Below are 18,287 nucleotides of genomic sequence, written 5' to 3'. Positions count from 1 at the left end.
GGAAGGTTCTCCTCATAAAATATTCTCCCAGGTCGATTTCTTCAAGTGTTTCCCCTGCACTTTCTTCTAGTATTTTTATAGTTTCATGTCTTACATTTAAATCTTTTATCCAGTGAGAATCAACTTTTGTTAATGGTGAAAGGTGGGGGTCCAGTTTCAGTCTCCTACAGATTGCCAGCCAGTTCACCCAGCACCATTTGTTAAATAGGGAGTCTTTCCCCCACTGAATATTTTTGATAGGCTTGTCCGAGATCAAATGACGATAAGCAGCTGGGTTCATCTCTTGGTTCTCTATTCTGTTCCATAAGTCTACCACTCTATTTTTGTGCCAGTACCATGCTGTTTTGATCACTATAGATTTATAGTATAGCCTGAAGTCTGGTAATGTGACACCTTCTGATTTGTTCTTATTTCTGAGCAATATATTTGCTATTCAAGGTTTTTTCTGATACCATATAAAATGAAGCACTGTTTTTTCAAGTTCTTTAAAGTATGACAATGGTGCTTTAATAGGGATTGCATTAAATCTGTAGATTGCTTTGGGTAGTATGGACATTTTGACAAGGTTGATTCTTCCCAGCCATGAGCATGGCATGTTTTTCCATTTGTTAACATCTTCAGCTATTTCTTGTCTCAGAGTTTCATACTTCTCCTTATAGAGATCTTTCATGTCCTTTGTTAGGTAAATTTCCAGATATTTCGTCTTCTTTGGCACTATTGTAAAAGGAATAGAGTCCTTGATTGTTTTTTTAGCTTGACTATTTTGGTGTATATAAAAGCTACTGACTTATAAGTATTAATTTTGTTTCCTGAGACGCTGCTGTATTCCTTGATCACTTCAAGAGTTTTGAAGTTGAGTCCCTGGGATTTTCCAGGTATAGGATAATGTCATCAGCGAAGAGTGAGAGTTTGATCTCCTCTGACCCTATTTGGATACCCTTGATCGCCTTCTCTTGCCTGATTGCGAAAGCTAAGACTTCCATTGCTATGTTAAATAGCAATGGAGCCAGTGGGCATCCTTGCTTCATTCCTGATCTGAGTGGAAATGTTTTCAATTTTGCACCATTCAATATGATATTGGCTATAGATGGCCTCTACAGTTTAAGAAATGTCCTTTCTATGCCTATTTTCTTAAGAATTCTGATCATGAAAGGATGATGGATATTATCAAAGGCTTTTTCTTCCTCGATTAAGAAAATCATATGATCTTTTTTTTTAGAGATAGAGTCTCACCTTGTCACCCTCAGTAGAGTGCCATGGCGTCATACCTCATAGCAACCTCCAGCTCTTAGGCTTAGGTGATTGTCTTGCCTCAGCCTCCCAAGTAGCTGGGACTACAGGCACTCACCACAATGCCCGGCTATTTTTTTGTTGCAATTTGGCCATGGCTGGGTTTGAACCTGTCACCCTCGGTATATGGGGCCAGCACCCTACTCACTGAGCCACAGGAGCTGCCCATGGTCTACTTTTTTTTTTTTAATTTTATTGATGTGATGTATTATATTTATATATTTGCATATGTTGAACCAACCCTATAACCCTGGAATAAAGCCAACTTGACCATGGTGTATAATTTTTTTGATGTGTTGTTGAATTCTGTTTGCTAAGATCTTATTGAATATTTTTGCATCGATATTCATTAATGATATTGGTCTATAATTTTCTTTCTTTGTTGGATCCTTTCCTGGTTTGGGGATCAGGGTGCTATTTGCTTCATAGAATGTGTTGGGAAGTCTTCGTTCTTTTCCTATGCTTTGGAAAACGTTGTATAATATAGGTACTATTCCTCTTGAAAGGTTTGATAGAATTTGGATGTGAAGCCATCTGGTCCTAGACTTTTCTTTTTAGGGAGATTTCATATTTTTGATGCTATTTCAGTGGTTGACATAGGTCTATTCAAGACTTCTAATTCTTTCTGGTTGAGTCTAGGAAGGTGGCATGCTTCCAGGTATTGGTCCATTTTCTTCAGATTTTCATATTTCTGGGAATAGAGATTTTTGTAGTCATGGTTGAGGATTTTTTTAATTTCTGAAGTGTCTGTTGTTATTTCTCCTTTATTGTTTCTGATAGATGATATTAGAGAATTTACTTTTCTGTTCTGGTTAGGTTGGCCAAAGGTTTATCAATGTTGTTAATCTTTTCAAAAAACCAACTTTTTTGTTTTGTTGATCTTCTGAATGATTCCTTTGTTTTCAATTTCATTTAATTCTGCCCTAATTTTGGTTATTTCTTTTCTTCTGCTGGGTTTTGGGTTGGAATGTTATTTCTTTTCCAGTTGCTTGAGGTGATCCTTTAAGTTGTTGGCTTCCTCTCTTTCTGTTGTCTTGATGAAGGCTTCCAGTGCTATAAATTTCCCTCTTAGGACTGTTTTTGCAGTATCCCACAGGTTTTGATAATTTGTGTCTTTGTTATCATTTTGTTCCCAAAATTTGGTGATTTCCTTCTTAATCTCCTCTTTGAGCCAGCTATCATTCAGCCTAAGATTATTTAGCTTCCATGACTTTCTTTGAGAAGATACAAGGAATAATTTCTACACTTTAAAATTTTCTGAGGTTAGACTTGTGTCCTAGGATATGATCTATTTTGAAGGATGACCCCATGGGCTGATGAGAAGAATGTATATTCAGTTTTATTAGGATGAAATGTTCTGTACATGTCTGTAAAGTCCATTTGTTCTAGGGCCAGGTTAAAGTCTAATATTTCTGTGTTTAGTTTCTTTTTGGAGGATCTGTCCAAAACTGTCAAAGGGATGTTAAAATCTCCAACTATTATAGTGCAGGAAGATATCATGTCCATTAGGGTCTGCTTTATGAATTGAGCAGCATTCTGGTAGGGTGCATAAATGTTAATTATCAAAATCTCTTCATGTTGGGTGTTTCCCTTGACAAATATGTAGTGACCTTCCTTATCTTTCTTTATCTTTGTTGGTTTAAAGCCAATTGTATCTGGCACTAAAATTGCAACCCCTGCTTTTTTCTGGTTTCCATTTGCCTGTATTATACAAGTCCATTCCTTCACCATAAGTCTATTTTTATCCTTTAACATAAGGTGAGATTCTTGTATATAGCAGATATCCGGTCTGAGTTTATGTATCTAGTCAGCCAGCCTGTGCCTCTTAAGAGGACAGTTTAAATCATTCACATTAATTGAGAGAATTGATAAGCCTGGTTGTGTTTTGGGTGTCATGATTTCAGATGTCCAATGGACAATTTTAATCCTTTCACTAATCCTTCACAACTACTGGAAGTTGGGTTTTATTCAAAAATTTCTGGGTGAGTTTACTTTGGAGGTAGAGCATTTCACTGGTCATTGTGGAGAATGGGTCTAAGAATATCCTGGAGAGCTAGTTCAGTTATGGCAAATTTCTTCAACATGTCTATGTCATTAAATTATTTGATTTCTCCATTGCAAATGAAACTCAGTTTAGCTGGATAGAGGATCCTGGGCTGGAACTTGTTTTGTTTTAAGAGATTGAAGGTTTATGACCATCTTCTTCTGGCTTGAAAGGTTTCAGCTGAGAGTTCTGCAGTCATTCTGATATTTCTCCCTTTGTAGATGATGCTTTTCTTATGTCTGGCTGCTTGCAGAATTTTCTCCTTCATCTTAACTTTGGCAAAGTTAATCACAATGTATCTAGGAGATGCTTTATTTGTATTGAGTCTTGCTGGGGTTCTGAAACTGTCTGCTATCTGAAGTTCTGTATCTCTTGCAATGTTAGGGAAATTCTTCTCCAAAATCTCTTGGAGTAGAGCATGTGTACCTTTAGGACCATCCTCATCTCCTTTGGGAATTCTTATAAGTCAAATGTTTGATCTTTTGGAGTGATCCCACAACTCTCTCAGGGAATGATTAGTTTTTGCTCTCCATTTGTCTGTCACTTTGAGTGTTTAGGAACGTTCAAAAGTTTTGTCCTAGTTTTAGAGATCCTTTCTTCTGCCTAGTGAACTCTGTTACTGAGGGATTCTACTGTATTTTGGAGCTCCTCAACTAACTTTTTTGTTTCCTTGAGCTCTGCTATCTCTTTTCTCATTATGTCCATGTCTTTGGTGACTTGGGCTTTGAATTCATTAATTTCTTGAGATAACTTTAGAACTCCTGTTTGGAATTCAATTTCTAACTTTTCCTCCATTCTATTCATCTTATTTGCCATCCATATTCTGAATTTGATTTCTGACATTGCTGCCATTTGCCTATGCATAGCATCTTCAGTTGTATCTCCTTTGTCATTTCTAGGGGGTGTTGATCTACTCTGGTTATTCATGTTGCCAGAGTTCTTTTGTTGGGTCTGCACCATGTTTATTTTCTGCCATTTGGTTATTAGAACTAGTAGGTGAGAATTGAATTGGGGTTCTCAGGTATTAGAGATAGCCTCTTGCCAAAGCTCTACGCTTTGTAATTGTGGATTATCTCCTACAACCTTACAAAGGCCCCTTTCAGAGTTTTGGCCAGAGATTCTGAGGACCTGCTTGGTGAGATAGTGCAGGCTAGCTCTGTTTTGGTATCAGCCAACCTCTACCCTATCCTAAGAAACCACACTCTTAGATTTAAATCTTGACTGTGAAGAGATACAAACAGCTATGGCACCCAGCCCCCACCATTTAGTTCTTTTCCACTGCAGAACATCAAAGGTCAACCTCAGAATGTCCCAGAGTGGACAGCCCCAAACATGGGTTCCAGTCAAATTGTCTCTGGCAGTGCAAACCCTGCCCAACAGAGAGGGATTCAAGGACAATTCAAAGCAAAGGGATTCAAACCTCAATTGGAGCCAGGCATCCACACTCCAACCTGCCAGACTCAGTCCACACTATTGTCTGCTTTTCTGCTCATAGGAATAGCTGAAGCCAGGGGCATCGCCCCTGCCCACCGATCTCAGTCCACACACAACTAGCCTGTGGAGTAGGGTCTGGAGTAGTGCTTGCCAGACCAGTTGGAGTCAGGGGACTACGCCCCACCTTGCCAATGTCAGTCCACTGCCAGGCAAGCCTCTATTTGCAGGCTCTGTTAAAGTCAGGACACCGGGCCTGCGCTCTGGTCTCAGTCCACACACAGCTAGCCTCTGCTTGCCAGACCAGTTGGAGTCAGGGGACCACGCCCCACCTGCCAGTCTCAGAACACTGCCTGGCAAGCCTCTGTTCACAGGCTCTGTTAGAGTTGTTGCACCACACTCCGCCCGCAGGTTTCACTTGGTAAGTCTCTGCTCACCTGCCCTGCTGGAGGCAGTGGAGCATGCCCTAGCCCTCAGGGCTTGGTTCACACCCAGTAAGCCACTGCTCAAGGGCTCTGTTGGAATCTGGAGTCCATGCCCTTGCTCTCCGGTTGCAGTCCGTGCCTATCAAGCCTCTGCTTGCAGGCCCAGCAGGGACCAGCCCTGTCTGCCAAACTCAGTCCACACAGGGCAACCACTCTCCTGCTGTGGGTGCTGTCAGAGCCGGAAGTTCTGCACCCCGTCCTGCCAGACACAGCCCGAACCGAGGATCAACACTACCACTGGCTGGGCATAGTCATAACCAGGGGACTGCTCCTCCTCCAGCCGAGTATCCCTTTATTCCACACCCTCTTTCTTCCCCGTTAGTCACAGTTAGTCACAACCACATCCTGATGGTTGGCGGTCCACACTATACCCAGGTCGCTCAGGATAAGACCAAACACTCTATGCTCTGCAGGGGGCAGAACTTCAGACCACCATGCGAGGGGGAAAGGGTGGACTGGGAATTTGGACTTGAGGGGAAAAATATCCGTTCAATTATATGCCTGGTGGGGTGGTGTGTAGGTTCATAAGTGGAACTTCTCTGGAGAAAGAGACATGGAGTTTAGTGGCTCTCTCTACCGAGGTAAAATGAGAGGTCTTTTGTTCCCTGTTCATTCACAGATAGCCTGCATCAGGCCTCCTGCTTGGGGAAGGGGTCTTCCCTCCTCTAGTCAATAGGCTTTGTACCTTTAAGTTGTTTTCCTGAATGCTCTTCCTTGGAGTTACAGCTTGCCGAACTTCTTTCTTGGCTCAGCTCCCTGTCTTTGGCTTCGTAGAGTCTGATTATATCCAATTTTTCTTCCTTTGCTCAGGAACCTCTGATGAGGGTTGCTACCAGTCGGCCATCTTCCCAGAATTCCCTCTTTTTTTTTTTTTTAAAGACGGAGTCTCATTTTGTCATTCTTGGTAGGGTGCTATGGCATCATAGCTCACAGCAATCTCCAACTCTTGGACTTAAGTGATTCTCTTGCCTCATCCTCCTGAGTAGGTGGAACTATAGGCACCCACCACAACACCTGGCTGTTTTTAGAGATGGGGTCTTGCTTTTGCTCAGGCTGGTCTCAAACCTGTGAGCTCAGGGCAATCCTCCCACCTCAGCCTTCCAGAGTGCTGGGATTACAGGCATCAGACACCACGCCCATCTTGAATAATATTATTTAGAAGAGAAATGCCATAGAAATCGGAATCCAGTATAAGATACATTATAATTTTTAATACAAAAATCTTCTAGAATTAAAAAATATTTCAAGAATAAAAAAAAGAGAGAAAGAATTATTTGTAAGGCAGGAGTGGGCAGTAAAGGAAAAGCTTGTATTTATCTGACAGTAACCAATACGATTTGTCTACATAAAAGATGCTAGTTACTATAGTTCATTTCATGCTTTTCCTGCATGTTTTGGTTTTTGATGATTTTAAACTTTTTTTTTTTTTTTTTTTTGAGATAGAGTCTCAAGCTGTTGCCCTGGTTAGAGTGCCATGGCGACATCATAGCTCATAGCAACCTCCAACTTTTGGGCTCAAACCATCCTTTTGCTTCAGTTTTTTTGTATTTTTAGTAGAGATAGGGTCTCACTCTGGCTCAGGCTCATCTCGAACCCATGAGCTCAGACAATCCACTCACCTGAGCCTCCCAGAATGCTAGGATTACAGGTGTGAGCCACCGCGCTCTGCCTATTTTAAACTTTTAAGTAACAAAAATTTCTGAGCTCAAAATAACCTGACCAGGTGACTCTTCCATCTCTCAAACATCTTAGCGCAGAACAGTTTCCATGTGGAAGAGTTCCTCTATCAGTTCTCCAGGACGTTAAACCACCTCTCAGTGACTAGTGATGCAAGTGTCACAGAGACATAACATTGTGAGCCCAGCAGGGATCTTAAGCCTGAACTCCAACATCAGAACCAAAGCAGTGATGTGCTTGTAAATGTTTAACAACAGGCTCCCTGGAGGCTAAAGCCATGTTTTATAGTATCTGCTATCCCTCCTCCTAAATACTGTCAGCATGGCTGATTTCAGGCTAACAACATGACGTCACTGAATGCATTGTTGGAAAGAGATATGCGGAGTATTATATAGAATCTCCACCATTGTGCTACAGGGGCACAAATAACCTCCGGAACACATAGATTATAGTAAGATATGGTAAAACAATTGGGAAGAGAAGAGTTTTTGAGTATGTCTCCTTTAAAAGAATATTTTATTTAATCCTAAATTTCTATAATTTGATTTTCAATAATGAATATGTTTAGCAACCATCTTGCAAAATTTCTTAAAGCGTAATAATGAACTCTTCTGGGCCAGTTCAGCTCACTGAACTCAGGCCTACGGAGACCTTGATGGAGCCAGGGCTAGTTCCAAGGTCTTTTCACTTTGTTCCAGACAACAAATCCAGGGAAAAATAATTCACAGTGTAATTAGGATTATACTGGATGATGTAATCTTAGGATGACAGATCCTGACCTTTAGCTGTGACCCCTAAAAAGTGATTTTAAAAGTGACCCCTTTAAGTGATTTTAAGTGATTTTAAGTGACCCCTTTAAGTTATTTTATTATTTTTTTAGAGACAGAGTCTTACTTTGTTGTCCTCTGTAGAGTGCTGTGGCATCATTGCTCTTAGCAACTTCTAACTCTTGGCCTCAGGAGATTCTCTTTGCCTCAGTGTCCCTAGCAGCTGGGACTACAGGCGCCTGCCACACACCTTTCTTTTCTTTTCTTTTCTTTCTCTCTTTCTCTCCTTCTCTCCTTTTCCTTCTCCTTCTCCTTCCACACACCTTTCTTTTCTTTTCTTTCTTTCTTTCTCTCTCTCTTTCTTTTCTTCTCCTTCTTCTGCTTCTTTCTTTCTCTCTCTCTCTCTCTTTCTTTCTTTCCAGCTGGGTTCAAACCTACCAGCCCTGATGCATGTGGCTGGCACCCTAACCATGGAGCTATAGGTGCTCAGCCCCTCTAAGTGATTTTAGATGATACTGGGTGTCACTGGAAAAGTTTTTCAAAGAAGAGAGAGGGAGATCACATCTGACTCTTGTTCAAAATCATTGTGCATTTCAAACCAGAAAACTTCAAAAAAGTCTAATGAGGATGGAAAAAGTCCTGAGGAGGACAAAGAAACCATCAGGTGGATGGTGAGACAAAGACAAAGAGGTTATAAGAGGCCAGACTAAAGAGATTAGGATGTTACTCAAAGTACTAAGGTGGCAGGTCCCAAACCCATGAAATCTGGAAGGGGTTTGTGGTGAACTCTGATGCCCTTGTTTTCCATGGGCATCCCTGGAAAGTGGTGGCTGGTGAATTTTGCCAATTGAAAGGAAAGGCTAATTATACAACAGGGTTGTGTGGTGAGGGGTGAATGGGAGGGTCTCCTTGGAAGAGTTTAAATACATTGATGAATGCTTGATCTGTAATGGATTATAAGCTTTTTGAGGCAGAGATCTCTTCCTTGTTCTTGACTGTGTAGCCTCTTGTCATCAGTTGGTGGAGTGTTCAGTGTAACTGTGAGAGTTTTAAGCAGGGAAGGGTAGCATAGAGCATATTGGTCGCTGTGCAAAGAAGTGGGGGGTGTGTGGAGGAAAGACAACTGCATGGAGAGTGTTGTGTAGCCCTGACAGTGACTGGCACTAGGAGTGTGGTTTCTGGACAAGAGGTGGATTCTAAATTTATTTTGGTCCCAGGGCTCATAGGAACTGTTTGGGGCTGAGTGGGAGTAGATGGCGGCTGAAGGCACTTCCCCCATTGTTTCTTACTTGGTTCTGGGGTCAGTTGTCAGTGAAGCTCAGTGGGAAACAGTCAGCTCATTATGCAGGATGCTAGTGATGTAGAATGTAAATTATTTTGTTTTTAAAATTGTGATTTTTTTTTTTTAGAGGTGGGGTCTTGCTATGTTGCCCAGGCTGGAGTCAGTGGCTATTTGCAGGCATGATCATAAAGCACTATGGCTTCAAACTCCTGGCCTTAAGTGATCCTCCTGAGTAGCTGGGACTATAGGCATGTGCTGCTGTGCCCAGCTCTGTTTAAAATCCTTTGTGTGGACACATATTTTCATTTGTCTTGGTATATACCTAGCAGTGGAATTGCTGGCTCATATGGTGACTGTGTTGAACCATTTGAGGGATTGCCAAACTGTTTTCCAATGTGATTGTCTCATTTTACTTTGCCATCAGAATGTAAGTGTTTAAAAACTGCTAGAAGTAGCTTATGGCATCAAGCAAATAGTTAATTTGGTATTGACAGAATCAATTAGGGTTTGGGAGAAGGCAGAGGTCCCCTGTAGTCAGTTGTACCAAGCAGGACATCACAGATTTGCTCATTATGTGAACTAATCTGGCACGGAGTCACCTGGGCATGTCCCTACCCAGGGTCACAATCGCACCAGATTGGGAAATGGAGCTGTGCTGCTTACAATCCATTCAAGTGCCCTTGACAACATGACTTTGTGTGATGAGTTGAGGATATTGGATATCTGGGTGCACATTTGTTAGGAGGAAACATACCACGTGGGCACATCCTGGGCATTCCTGTATCTAATTTCACCCTTGTGAATTGTTCACCTTGTACTTTTCACCCTGCTGGCTAAATGATTGGAACTGTTAAATCTAAGTGTGAACTTACAAATGGAATTTAGTTCCTTGCTATCTGTGTCATTGTCCATGCCTCACAGTCTTGGCCAGAGCCAAAGCCAAGTGAGATCCAGGGGAAAGTGCAGGAAACCAGGACCTTGCTTGCTTTTGTGGTAACTGTGAAGTCTGAATTGTCTTCAGTTCAGCTGTACTTATGAATAAGCTTTTAAATTTGCTTTCTAGAAATTTCTCTTCTCTCAAACTGTTGATATATGTTACATCTGGGTTTGTCTCACAGGTAACAATTGCTTGTGATGCAGTTCTCAGCTCAAAGTCTCCTTACAGAAAGCAGGACCCAGACACGTGGGAAAGTGAACTGCCAGTGTCTAAATACGCCAATAATCTTACGCAGCTGGACAGTGGGGTCCGGATTCCTCCAAGGTGAGAGTCAGGTAACCAAGCCGTGCTTCACCCCCGAAAATGGTCAAGGGGATGTTTGCTTTTTTACCTCTTCTCTGAATTAGAAGTTACATATTGTCTTACCAGATGTCTTTTATTAAAAATGATAACTTAAAACTTCTCTCTAAAATCATCTGCACCTTTGTAGTAGGCGCTGAGTGCATCTAGCTCACACCCCTAAGCCTTTCCCTGTCCCCTGGCTGTCAGTTAGCTGCAAGCTCTTGCAGCTCTTTGCCTAAGGACTTTCTCTAGGCTGATGCATGGGGCACAGCCACAGATGAATGTTCCCTCTGCTCCTCCTGGAACAGTCCTCAACCAGGGACTGGAGGGTTATATATACCCAGCGCACTGCCCCTCTGGGGGACTACTGTCTCTCATAGTCCCCCAGCTGGCCTAAGCCCTGGGGCCCACAATGCTCATTTGCTCACTGACTTATCCTCCTCTATCTGCTTCCTGCACCTCCCCACCCCTTTTTTAAAGACAGAGTCTCACTTTGTTGCCCTGGGTAGAGTGCTGTTGCGTCATAGCTCACAGCAACCTCAGACTCTTGGGCTCAAGTAATCTTCTGGCCTTAGCCTCCTGAGTAGCTGAGACTACAGGCGCCCACTATAACACCCAGCTATTTTTTTAGAGATGGAGTCTTGCTCTTCCTCAGGCTGCCCTCCCAGAGTGTTAGGATTACGCTTAGCCCGGCTGTTGCGCCTGGCCTTTCCTGCCCTTCCTGTCCGTCTTCCCTTCTCCTTGGGATTGCTTCCCACAGAAGTCATTTACACCCACATGTTTATGTCAGAGTCTGTTCTGGGAGAACCCAACGGACTGCAGTCATTGGCCATCATATTTTGGCTGGAATGCTCTTTGGATTACACGAGCTTCTCCTCTGACTGGGTGCTGGGGGGTAACAGAGGCAGCTGCTGGAGGGAAAGAGCAGTGGCATGAGGAATGTGTCTGGACTGGTTGAACTCTTGACAGTTGTACTGTACTCACATATGTGTGGTCTTAGGAAAGAAGTTTACTTCTGGGCCTCAGTTTCTTCTCTTTGTGAAAATACAGAGTATAATCTTCATGTTGTTTATTATGATGAGACTTCTGTAGGGCACCTGGCACATAGCCAATGTTTTTAACATTCCCTTAAGTTGGTTTCCTTTCTAATTAGGGTAGATTTGCAGTCAAGTAGGGTTTTGTTTAAACTGGTCTTACCATGTGTGATTAATGCTTTAGAACTTCAGATGTTCATGCACATGGTATCCTTAGTATCTTAAACTTGTTCAAGTTCCACGTTCCTTGTATAGGAATTTTAAGGAAATGACCTCACATCCTACCTCAACGTGGTGTGTCAGTTTTCTTAAAGTGAAAGAATCATTTTGGAGATGCTAGAGGACCTTGTCCATGTCTGGGAGGCACGCGGGGTGCTGAGTGACCCTGCTGCTCTGGGAGGGGTAATGATAATGCTCTGAGGGGGAACATGGGAAGCTCTAGTCTCTCGTCCACTCAGTGCTTGTTGTGACCTCCCTGTTTGAGATGTGCTGTCTCCTCGGAGATGTTCACTGTGTTATTATGTTCTGGCTATTCTGACTACTTTCCAATGGCTTTCCAGTGGTTGGAAGTGTGCCAGATGTGACCTGCGGGAAAACCTCTGGTTGAATCTGACTGATGGCTCTGTGCTGTGTGGAAAGTGGTTCTTCGACAGCTCTGGGGGCAATGGGCACGCGCTGGAGCATTACAGAGACACGGGCTACCCTCTGGCTGTGAAACTGGGAACCATCACTCCTGATGGGGCAGGTGAGTGTGCCTCTGCCAAATTTGGGAACAGGCGGTGGCTTTCCCTTAGATTTAAATGATCTCTTAATCCCTATAGTTGGAGCATATAGGATCTGGTTTCAAACAGCCCAAATGTGAGTCCTGATTCTGCCTTTTATTAGCTGTGAGGTCTTGGGCAAGGTTTTTTTTTTTTTTGTTTGTTTATTTTGTTTCGGGGATCCTTGCCACTTCTTCATTAGGTGGACATTACTTTTACTTAATTACAGATTAATATCTGGGTGCAAATGATTAGGTTACATTGTCTGCATTTGTTAGGTAAATTTGAAGTCATAGATGAACCCTTCACCCGGCCATTTTCCCCTACATTGTGCCTGTGAGGTGAGAGCTTCCCACCCCCTTTTCCCCTCCCCTCCTTCTTGGATTTAGTCATGTTTTTCTCTTGTGTGAGCATGTGGTTATTTATCTACTAGTTTTATATTAGTACTGAAAACATTGGATATTTGCTTTTCCATTCTTGTGATACCTTACTTAGGAGGATGTTCTCCAAAGCCACCCAAGTAAACACAAAAGATCAGTTTCCTCATGATGGGGATAGCAACGGCACCTCCCTCATCTGTCAATGTGAATAAAGCATTTAGCCCAGTGTACATAGTAAGGTTTTCTTTTTTTTTATTGAGATAGAGTCTCACTCTGTCACCCTCAGTAGACTGCCGTGGCATCATAGCTAACAGCAACCTCAAATTCATGGGGTCAGCAATCCTCTTGCCTCAGCCTCCTGAGTAGCTCGGACTATAGGCACCCGTCACAATGCCTGGCTATTTTTAGAGATGAGGTATCACTCTGGCTGAGTCAGGCTGGTCTCGAACATGTGAGCTCAGACAATCTACCTGCTTTGACCTCCCAGAGTGCTGGGATTACAGGCCTGAGCCACCACACCCAGCCATAGTGAGGTCTTAATAAAAGTTAGATGTTACTATTGTACTTCTGTATATCTCTTGGCTAAGAGGACAGAAGCAGGAGACAGGATTTGTGAAGGGAGTGTGCATAATCAAATCCACTGTTAGAGCAGCAGAAGGAAGCCTTGGAATCCATTATGGGAGATTAGTATCATGTTTGGAACAAATGCATTCATCATGGAGATGATGAATTCCAGAGAATATGGTGTGTTAAAATCATCCCCCAAATCACCTGGTGGTGCAGATGCTCACGTTCTCTGGAAGTTGGAATTGATGACTCTCATACTGTCAGTGTGGTAGTTAGGCATGCTCCTGCTTATGCTCAGGTGGTATGCTCTGAAACATTAGCTTCTGGCCGTGTTTGTACAGTTGATATCTTCTATCATTTTGTAAGGGAGAGGGAAATATTAATAATATTATGGTCAGAAGTAGGAAACTTAAATATTGAGCAGTGGCTATAAGAACCCATTACCTAACCTGGAAACATTTACATTTATTACACATAGATCTGGACCTAGCCCACTCTTCTCCATGTTCCTGAGCTTTATTTAGGCTCTATTTCTTCTTTGCTTTAAGGTAAGATGCTGTTTTCGGAAAATTATAAAATCCATCATATTCTCTTCTCTTCTCTGTTTATTTGCATTAGCCTGCCTGAGAGTTAATTGGCCAAGATCTCTTTGCTAAATCAAGGGATACTTCTCACCCATTTTTTCTTTTCTATTGAACTAGTTTAGTTCCTTATTCATCTAATTGAGGGCTGGCATTATGGTCATGTCAGACTCTTGTTTCACATTTTGGAGAATTTCTTGTTTTCAAAGCTTCTACAATTATTTTAACTCAGAGAAAAGTAGCTGCAGGAGTCCCAGGTGCTGGTACCAAACATTTCCCTCTTGAAAGAATAAACCTATCCAAGCCAGGCTTCATCCTAAATGTTCCTGGATTTAAACAAAAAACAGGACATGCATGTGAATTCAGGTTACAGCACCGTGTTTAGAGGGCATTCATCGAGTGGGTGTTGGATGACTGTTGGATGAGGCCTTCTCCTTTAGGGTGTTATAGAGAGAAAGGTTTGCAATTTAGGAATTCTTTTGGGTAAAATTGCAAGGGGGAATAATTCTACTCTGTATGCTGGCTTATGTAGTGGTTTTATAGGGCCACTTATTAGAAATCCAGTTCTCAGAATTATGTGTCCAAGACTAACCCCGTGTAAGTGAGTCTTAGTTCTTCTCAATTTTCAGTTGTTTGGAGGCAGGGCTATGTCTTACTCATCTGTGAGTTCCATACAAAATCTTTCTTATAGTACTCTTAGACTAGTACAGCTTGTTACTGTACTGAACGCTGTAGACATTTGGAACACAGTGGTAAGTATCTGTGGAGCTAAACATTTGAACATAGAAAAGCTACAGTAAAACATCAGTATAAAAGGTGAAAAGTGACACACCCATGTAGGGCACCTACCCATGAATGGAGTTTGCAGGACTGTCTGTGAATGAGTGTGGGGTGATTGTAAAGGGCTGGGACACTGCTGAACCCTCCTATGGACTGTATAAACACTGTTAGGCTACACCAGGTTTATAAGCCAAGATTTTCCTGTATTCAATAATAAATGTACCTTAGCTTACTGTACCTTTTTCGTTTCATGGACTTTTACATCTTTTTAACTTTTGACTCTTTTGTAATAACTGTAACATTCCAAGTTGTACAATTTTTTTCCCCTTATATTCTTATCCTAAAAGTTTTAATTTTGCGGGGGGGCAGTGCCTGTGGATCAAAGGAGTAGGGCACTGGCCCCATATGCTGGAGGTGGTGGGTTCAAACCCAGCCCCAGCCAAAAACTGCAAAAAAAAAAAAAAGTTTTAAAAAACTAAGACACAAACACATACAGATTAGCCTAGACTTATACGAAGACAGGGTCATCCATGTTACCGTCCACCTTTGCGTCTTGTTTCCCTGGTAGGTCTTCAGGGATCTAGGCTGACAGAGCCTTCCTCTGCAACCTCCTGAAGGCCCTGCCTGGGGCTGTTTTACAGTTAACTTTTCTTTTCTTATAAAGAAAAGCACTACACTCTAAAAAAACAACAACAAATATAGTAAACACTTAAACCAGTAACAATAGTTTATTATCATTACCAAGTATTATGTACTGTATATAACTGTATGTGCTACATTTTTATACAGCTGGCCATGCAGTAGGTTTGTTTATGTCAGCATCACCACAGACACATGAATAATGCTTTATACTTTAGCTATGATGTCACTAGGGAATAGGAGGCTTTCATCTTCATTGTCATTGTGTAGGACCACTGTCGAATATGTGGCCCTGCACTGACTGAAGAAATGTCGTTATTCAGTGCATGAGGATGACCATAATTAGATGCTAGTTCGATGTATGCCAATCATAAAAGCAAGGGTTAATTCTATTCTCTATATGTCTTTAATTTTCCAAAAGCTTTTTCTAGTGGGGAACTTATTTGAAATGTACTGTATAGTTTAAATCTAAGAGATTTGAGAAAGGGAATTTTTATAGTTTTTCTTGATAAGAAACAGATATTCAGTGTAAATATGGAGCAAATAGAGACAAAAGTTTAGAAAAATAAATAAAAGTGACTGGTAATACCACCTTCTGGATTAATTACTTTTTTAAAGGGCTTGATCACTTCTTACACGTGATACACACAGATCTTCCCACTCCTAACCCTAGAAGGACTTCGCCTCTTCCCTGGCTGCTGCTCAGTGCCAGTGGGGAAGCAGGCACCAGCACGCTGGCTGTACCTGGCCTGGAGTTCCAGATTAGAAAAGGAGTCATGGGCCTGGCACAGTAGTCCCAGCACTCTGGAGGTGGAGGTGGATGGATTGCTTGAGCTCAGGAGTTTGAGACCAGCCTGAGCAAAAGCAAGGCCCCGTCTCTAATAAAAATAGAAAAACCAGCTGGGGTTGTGGTGGGCACCTGTAGTCCCAGCTTCTTGGGAGGCTGAGGTAAGGGGATCATTTGATCCCAAGAGTGTAAGGTTGCTGTGAGCTGTGATGCCATGGCACTGTAGCCAGGGTGACAGAGTCTCAGAAAAAAAAAAAAGAAAGAAAGAAAGAAAGAAAACAAACAAAAAAGAAAAGAGTCATGTCAGAGGAATCTGGAAGCAAATCACAGTTTCCTGGAAGGCAGCAGCTCTGAGAGTATCTGATTGTCCTCCTTGGTCCTGTCCTCTTTCCCAGGTGATGTTCCTCTGTGTGGACAGACAAGATTTTGCTTGTGGGTGTTTGTCTGTGGACTCTGGGTTGCTTCCATGTTTTAGGGGTGTACAAATATCTCTTCAAGACTCTGCTTTCCATTCTTTTGGATGTATATCCAGACGTGAAATTGCCAGCTCACATGATCACATTTTCACTGGTAGCTAAAGAGTTGTTTGTTTCAGTGAATGTTATATCTGTAATTTTGGGGCCATCGCTTTAAAAGAAAATGTGGAAAGAAGAATGGAGAAATATTACCAAGAGAACAGAGCAACTCAGATTTGAATATACTAGAAGAGCAGCAGGAGCCAAAGATTAGAGCTGTTCAAGTAGTACATGGAATTTGACGTTTTATCTTGAGTTCTAGCAAAGACAAAGATGTCAGACATGGAACTGTGCTAATGGAGGACTTTTCAGTAAATACCCAGGATCTGCTCAGAGTTTGGCCTCCATTCAGAGTGATATTTCTTTTTTTTAAGAGCCAAAAGAAATTTATTTACAAAATTTCTGACTTGACCAGTGGTGACAGCCAAAAAAGAACACACCAAAAAATAATTAACTAAGACGCCAATAATAGTTTTTAAGCCAGTAGGGAAATTACCAAAGCAACTCCTGATTATCAGACTGGAAAGACATCCTTTTGGGTGTCTATCGATTATATATTCAACCAAAACAGTTTGTGCAAAAAGCACCATGGTACTCGTAGGCTCAGCTGAGTCATAGCTTCTAGAGTGATACTTACTGTCTACCTTACATAGCTGTTTCACCAGTTTTGTTGCTATCTTTGTCAGCTTTTTCTCCTTCTCTGTTGACCCTTTCCTTTTTTCCTCCATTGTCAGCTCCTTTCTCTCCTCCATTGTTGGCTTCATTCTCTCCTTCTTTGTCCTGAACACTGATGGAAACTGCTTTGTTATAGCCTTCCCAGTTCTGAGCAATTTCAATAACAAAAAATTGTATCCTGGGGGCACAGATGGTGTTTTCCTCAGTGTAGCCCTGAGAACAGTCTAGTCGCAGCCAAGTACCATAGTTGAAATCTTCTATGATCTCATCGAGCTTCAAGCAGAATGGCCTCCATTTCTCTTTAGCTGATTCTGATTTGAGTTCTTCTGGGTCCAATATATCCATCCTGAGTTTCTCAAAATTTTCCCGGAATTCAGAATATATCTGGTCATCCACTTTGGTGAGTTTCAGGAATTGTGGGTCAACTGATGAAATCAGCTTGTAGTAGACTTCAGCATGTTGCATGGCTCTCATGGCCCAAGCCATCTTAATATCCGGCGGCTCATCAGTTCCACTGGTAGCCTCCATTGTTGCAGTCCGGAAAGCGTCCAGAGTCATATTTCTTGTCTTAGCTGTGCTTGTGTTCTGATTCCTGGGACAAAGCATATGAAGATGGTACTAAACCTGTCAATATTCCTGAGACCATTCCTGAGAGTTTAATATTATGGAAGTGTTTGAAGAGGCATTGCATCTTTGGGAACAAGCTCTAACCTTTCGTAAGAGTGGGGCTGAAGATGAAGCCTGCAGTTCTATTAAACTGGGTACAGGAGATTCCATTGCTGCAGAAGAAGTAGATGACATTACTAGTAATGAATTTACTCATAAACTTGAAGTTCTGCTACGGAGAGCATATTGTCTCCAAGAAGAATTTGTAGCTAACCTCGGGGAGTTTGATCCTAATTTCCTTGTTAATGATTTTGAAAAACGTACAGCTGTCACCATGAAGGAGAATGTGGGTGACTTTGGCTTGTGAGACACCTTGAGCATCGTATTGCTGATCCCGTTGTTTCAGTAGCTGAGCTTGCAGAGGAGAGAAGTGGCGCAAACCTACAGCCTCGAGTCTGCCCCAGCCCTTTCAGTCCCAAGAACTGAAATGTTGGTGTGCCTAAAAGACAATGATTTCTAGCCAGATTTCACTGTATTAGACAGGCTCTTCGTGTTAATGTTTCAGAAATAGCCAGTAGAATATTCATTACTGAGAGTGGAAGGGAATTTTTTTATCAGGTTTAATTGTGAAAGCATGTAAGAATCCAAAAAGTTTGAAGACATTTTTGATGAAACGCTCTCTGTTTTAGAGCAGACTGATCACTGGC

The 18,287-nt window shown here is 42.0% G+C and overlaps 2 protein-coding genes across 5 annotated transcripts in view; one reads left to right on the top strand and one right to left on the bottom strand.

Moving 5' to 3' along the window:
• USP13 (ubiquitin specific peptidase 13) overlaps window positions 1-18,287 on the top strand; it is a 180,004-nt gene that overhangs the window by 77,175 nt on the left and 84,542 nt on the right. For all 4 annotated transcript variants that reach the window (XM_053564766.1, XM_053564767.1, XM_053564770.1 and 1 more), the window contains 2 exons: window positions 10,095-10,237; window positions 11,850-12,034. In XM_053564766.1, coding sequence (XP_053420741.1) covers window positions 10,095-10,237; window positions 11,850-12,034 — 328 coding nt within the window. The remainder of the gene's footprint in view (window positions 1-10,094; window positions 10,238-11,849; window positions 12,035-18,287) is intronic.
• On the bottom strand, window positions 16,945-17,532 carry LOC128568085 (protein PBDC1-like). The gene has a single exon (XM_053565749.1). It carries the CDS (start codon window positions 17,530-17,532, stop codon window positions 16,945-16,947), a length of 588 nt encoding a protein of 195 aa, XP_053421724.1.

Source organism: Nycticebus coucang, chromosome 16, assembly GCF_027406575.1.
Source record: "Nycticebus coucang isolate mNycCou1 chromosome 16, mNycCou1.pri, whole genome shotgun sequence".
Taxonomy (NCBI): Eukaryota; Metazoa; Chordata; class Mammalia; order Primates; family Lorisidae; genus Nycticebus; species Nycticebus coucang.
This window is presented reverse-complemented; position numbering and strand designations above follow the sequence as displayed.